The 4,883-nt window shown below is 42.0% G+C and overlaps 1 protein-coding gene across 4 annotated transcripts in view; it reads right to left on the bottom strand.

Moving 5' to 3' along the window:
* The window catches only part of tlk1a (tousled-like kinase 1a), a 15,483-nt gene extending 10,851 nt beyond the window's left edge, over positions 1-4,632 (bottom strand). The window contains exons 1-3 of one of the 4 annotated variants that reach the window (XM_037686447.1): positions 4,584-4,632; positions 524-645; positions 343-414 (exon numbers count right to left, since the gene is read on the bottom strand). In XM_037686447.1, coding sequence (XP_037542375.1) covers positions 343-414; positions 524-640 — 189 coding nt within the window. In that variant the 5' untranslated portion in view covers positions 641-645; positions 4,584-4,632. Of the gene's footprint in view, positions 1-342; positions 415-523; positions 646-4,259; positions 4,453-4,583 lie in introns of those variants that run through there. The other 3 variants (XM_037686450.1, XM_037686448.1, XM_037686449.1) reach the window with 3 other exon arrangements.
* Positions 4,633-4,883: the final 251 nt, after the last annotated feature.

The following is a 4,883-nucleotide window of genomic DNA, read 5'->3' as shown; positions in this document are numbered from 1 at the left end:
CCCCCCCCCCCCCCCCCTCAGACAGGAAGGTTGGAGATAGAGCTGCCTTCGGCAGGTGGACTTCCAGATGTCAGCGACCCCCCCAGCGATCGGCACGCTCGTACATGCTTTGCCCAACATAACTCAGGGAGCGGCGAACGCTAAAGGCCTGACTGTGCCAGAGCCATTAGCTCCTCTACCCACCAGATGACGTGGCGGTAAAGTTTGCCGCCCCGACCCCGTCTGGCCTCGTTTTCCAGCCGTGACGACGTAGCTGTGTGGAGCATCAGTCAACCTGCTGAAGCTGAGGGCACCTGTGTCCTCCTACGCAGAAAAAGCTAAACAAGTGTTGTTGATGTTTACCTCTGACTCTTTGTCGCTCAAAGATCCCAGACTTCCAAAACTATGATTTGAACATTCATTGTTGGTCAATCCCTGAAAAAAATTAATACAGTGAAGATAAATTTCCTTGATGTTGCGAAGACATTAAAACTCATAAATGAACTACACCCATGCAGTGGGGGCATCTAGCAGAGGTACTCACTTTGGTTCCCACACTTGTGCTGCAGGTGCTGCCCCCCGTGCTGCCACTGACCCCACCCATGAAACGTGCTTCGAGCAGCTCCTGTCTCCGGGGGTCCAGGCTGTGCAGCTCATCCATGGTGCCTGCATGAATGAGAGTTTTAAAGTTATTCAAAGATCGCCTCTGTTAAAGCCTCCTCTCAGTCAGGAGCAGATGACAAGAGGCACTGAGCTTCAGAGCAGAATCCTGTGACTTAAATCCCAACAGGTACTGGAGACTATTCATCCTCGTTCTTGAGGTGTAGTTCAAAACAAATTCAGTCTACTCTTTGTAATGCTGTTTGTGTTTAAACCTGCTATCTTAAACATACTATTAAAAATAATGGAAGAATCCTCTAAAAATTACACAGCTCAAAATACGACACACAGTTCTAAGCATTTCTCCACAAATACGTTCATCGTGAGTGTCCAAAAAGAATGTTTCCAATTGCTAGGTGATGTTGAATGCAGCGCTCCTGTGGGAATGATGCAGACGCTCCACGGGCTTCGATGTTGCTGCAGTCACAGAGGTGCCTGCACACTAAATCTGTGCTTTAATGAGACAACCATTTTGAAAGTCTAAAGAGCCTCAGCACTGTATGTAGGTAGGGATTATTAGAATCCATTTAGGAGGGGGAAACACAACGGAAAATATGTCTGGAACAAAGTAAAACTTAATATAAAGGCCACATTAAGCTGTATCTGGTTAACAGGAGGAAAAAAATATGCCATTCATGTGAAAAATGTTTTGTTCAAAACTATCAATTGCCTCAGATAAACTTGATTCTTCTGACTAACGGCAAGTTAGACCAGCAGAACGATACATTTCAGCAGTGTTACAGAAAAACTACAACAAAATGGTGATTTAAAAAAAAAAAAAAACTCAAACAGGGGTGCATCGATTGCTGTTTTCTGGCCGATCACGAAAACACCTGACCTGCCGATTCCGATTCTGTTCTATAAGCAACACTGTCAGGTGTTAAGGTCACAACGCACCTTCAATTTTCCAATTTTATTGAAAATCATACCTTGAACAATATCCTAGAAACAATACAAACTTGTTTTAACTTGCCATGAGGTAGTGCTCTGATAAATAAAGTTTAGACAATTGTTGTTAAAACTACAAACCCCACGGAAAAAAATCTGTAAAATGGGTTTCTCATGTAAGTACTGACCGATCTCAGATCACCCAAAATTAAGGACATCGGGGCCGATTTATCGGTGCACCCCTACCCTCAAACAATAAAAATCTGTTGTGATAAAGAAGTCAGTGCTTCATTTATGTTAATATCCTTTCTGGGCAGTCAATGTAGTAAAAACAAGCTACACAACAACAAACAAGAACTAGATTCAAGCCAGTAAGACCTGATCTGGTACACGAGTCCATGTTAACGCGGTCACATCAGATCTTCATGGCTTTGGTTCTAGTGTGTTTTTGTTTTTTTGTCTTGTGCAGCAAGTACCAGTAATGGACACAAGAAAAGAAGAAGTTACTGCCTGAGCAGCTGAAATGTATTTTTTCCATTCTTTAAAATACAAACACTACACAAGACAACTTAAAACATCGGTGTAACAGCTGTAACAGTGGACTTGTTAAATATTGACTTGCAATTATTTTCCTGAAAAGCACACAAGTTAAAATACTCCCGGAAGATTTTATTGCGAGTCGTGTCATCAAATCCTCTTTGTTTATCCCTACAACCTGCTCCAAAACCGCAAAATATCAAGTTCCACTTGTGTATAGATTAATTTTACTCATTTAAAAAAAATAAAGAATATTTTCATATCAGAGTCCAGAAAACTTACTAAAAGTTAAAGCTGATTTAATGAATTAAATTGATCAAAAACATTTTTTTTAAGACTACCGTTACAATGACATTTTAGGTCCTAATTTTAAATCTTTTAATACAAGTTTTTCTCTCTAATGAAATCCGTAAACAAGACGCAAGAAACACAGAGTGCCATCATACTGATAAAAAACTTGTAGTTAATAGTTCTCAAAATCAACATTTCATATTGTATTGATCAAAAATCAAATGTAATTTGTAAAACATGATGCAGAACACTAAATGGAACAAGGTGCGACTGATGTCTGGCACTGCACATGAAGTGTGTATTTAGTACTTATCGCACGTAAAATATATTATTGATTGCCTACAAACTGTCTAAAATTAAACTAAGAAAAGATAAGCGCTATACGTGACAATTACAATTTAATTTCCAGCTCCTCCAGGAGAAATCTGTGGAATTAGACACACTTATAAGGGTTTGATAACATTTTAATCATCAAATTCAGAAAATGTGGTGAAAATCTTTTGCCAACATCTCCTAATAACTTCCAAGAATCATATTAGCAGTCCCCAACGTTGAAAACAATCAAGGAACCATTCCTCCTCCTAATAACCAGCAACATACTGGTAAGCTTGTTGCATCTCTACATAACAGATCTACGACTTGCAATCAAATCTAGGGTAGAAAATCTGTGGAAACCTACACGACACCCACTTGGATTCTCTGCACATTGCATCTGAAACAACAGCAGCAGCTGATGAAGGCATTCACACCTTTAAGGGAAGTTTCAGAGAAGTCGGTTCTGCTCGCCTTTTGAGCAATCTTCATCTGATTTGGTTGCATTGCCGCAACTCGCATTTCAACCAGAAAGCTGGTGCCAGTTTCACACCACAGCAGCGTTTCTCAAGAATTTCCTTACGGTTTCCAACTCGAAGGCCTCGGTGCATAAATGTTATCTATTTTCAAGCCCCTGCACGAGCAAGAGGTTGAACCCTTACAGCTCTGGATGTCATTTTAACTCCATGCTGCTCAGCACAGTGACCACCTGTTTACAGCAGACACTGCGAGAGTTAACCCATTATCTGGCACAACTGGGTGGACTACTGGGTCCATTCATGGGCAGCCTGAACCCAGCCCTGAAACAAGCTCCCATTTATGATCAATGCAAGTGACAGACTGATGTAGGCAGCCATCATTTCTGTACAGTAAATCAGTACATGTTGTGCACTCTTGACAAGACAGTTTTCAAAAATATGAAAACTCCACAATGGCAATAATTAGACATATGTGCAGTTTATGCATGTTTTTCAGCGTGTTGCACAGGATGAACAGTTTTGCAAACTTACAGAGAAAAGGTCAAACAAGGCTTCCAACAATCTAGCATGTATACGAAGAGGATTATCTACATATAGGCTTCACATCACATGCATGTTTGCGTGTTATAAACACATTCGAGGCACATCTGTGCCCATAAGGTGGTAAATAACGCCACACACATCACGCTGTGTGTAAACACCACGACACAAAAGGTTTGCAAACGATGCGGTGCACACCTTACGTGACATGATCCCCTTCCATAAACTGCTGCTTTCTTTGTATTTACGGACTCGTTTTTGTGCAAATCTCGTTTTAAGTGTTAAAGACTATAGCGGGCATCTTGAAATAAGAGGATGCACCGACTGCAACCCTTACGTCTTTCGCACAGACTCATCGCCATGATGTTATTATCTGTGTAAAGGTTACTGCACTGGCCTGGGCACCAGGAGACGGTCCTGCTCGGTGCTACCAGCAGCTAACCGAACGGGCTCGAATGGACTTTGGAGCTGGCTCTAACCTTCGCTAACGAGCCGCTTTTTCTGCGGTACCAAGATTTGTTCGGTGGTGTGCGGCCGTTTCGCTTCGTTTCGCGCAAAATGGCCCAGACGAACCTGTAGAAAAGACATGTAGGTTTTAAGATGTTCCACGATACCTTCCTAGGCCTCTCAGCTCTGCCGTGGTATGCTGCTGAAAACACAGTCCGTGTTGGGGACGTGGAGAGCTGGGACCAAAGATGGCGTCCCCTCCAAACTTCCACTACTTTGGATTCTCATCAAGCTACTTTTTATCTGTTCGATGCTGCGGCGCGCGTGGCCACTCGCTCGCGCAGATTGGGAAGCTAACCGCCCGGCGTGCCTTATTTTTTACATTTACACAGGAACGCTGACCGCCAGTGAGTGAAAATGGGAATTATTTCGGTTTTTCAGGGCACAAACCTCCACACACCTCAGCAGAGCGTCCGGGGCCACCTCTCTCTCTCTCTCTGTCTTTGAAACGTCACGCAGCGCGTGTGCAAAAATTCTTCTTATCGCGAGGATGATTCAAGCTTTCTGAACGTGCGTGACACCATGAAAAATCCCGACTAATTACTTTATTTATAAGTGACAAACAACAGCAACTTAGTATACTGATAAACTCATAATCACAAGCATCATAATGGAGAAAACTGTCAAATAATCAATATTTTATAATCAGTTTAAAAACCCTATATATATATATAGGGTTTTTAAACTGAT

This window comes from Nematolebias whitei, chromosome 13 (assembly GCF_014905685.2).
Source record: "Nematolebias whitei isolate Nwh7 chromosome 13, NemWhi1, whole genome shotgun sequence".
In the NCBI taxonomy this organism is placed as follows: domain Eukaryota; kingdom Metazoa; phylum Chordata; class Actinopteri; order Cyprinodontiformes; family Rivulidae; genus Nematolebias; species Nematolebias whitei.
Note: the sequence above shows the minus strand (reverse complement) of the source record. Positions and strands in the feature narration are given on the sequence as shown.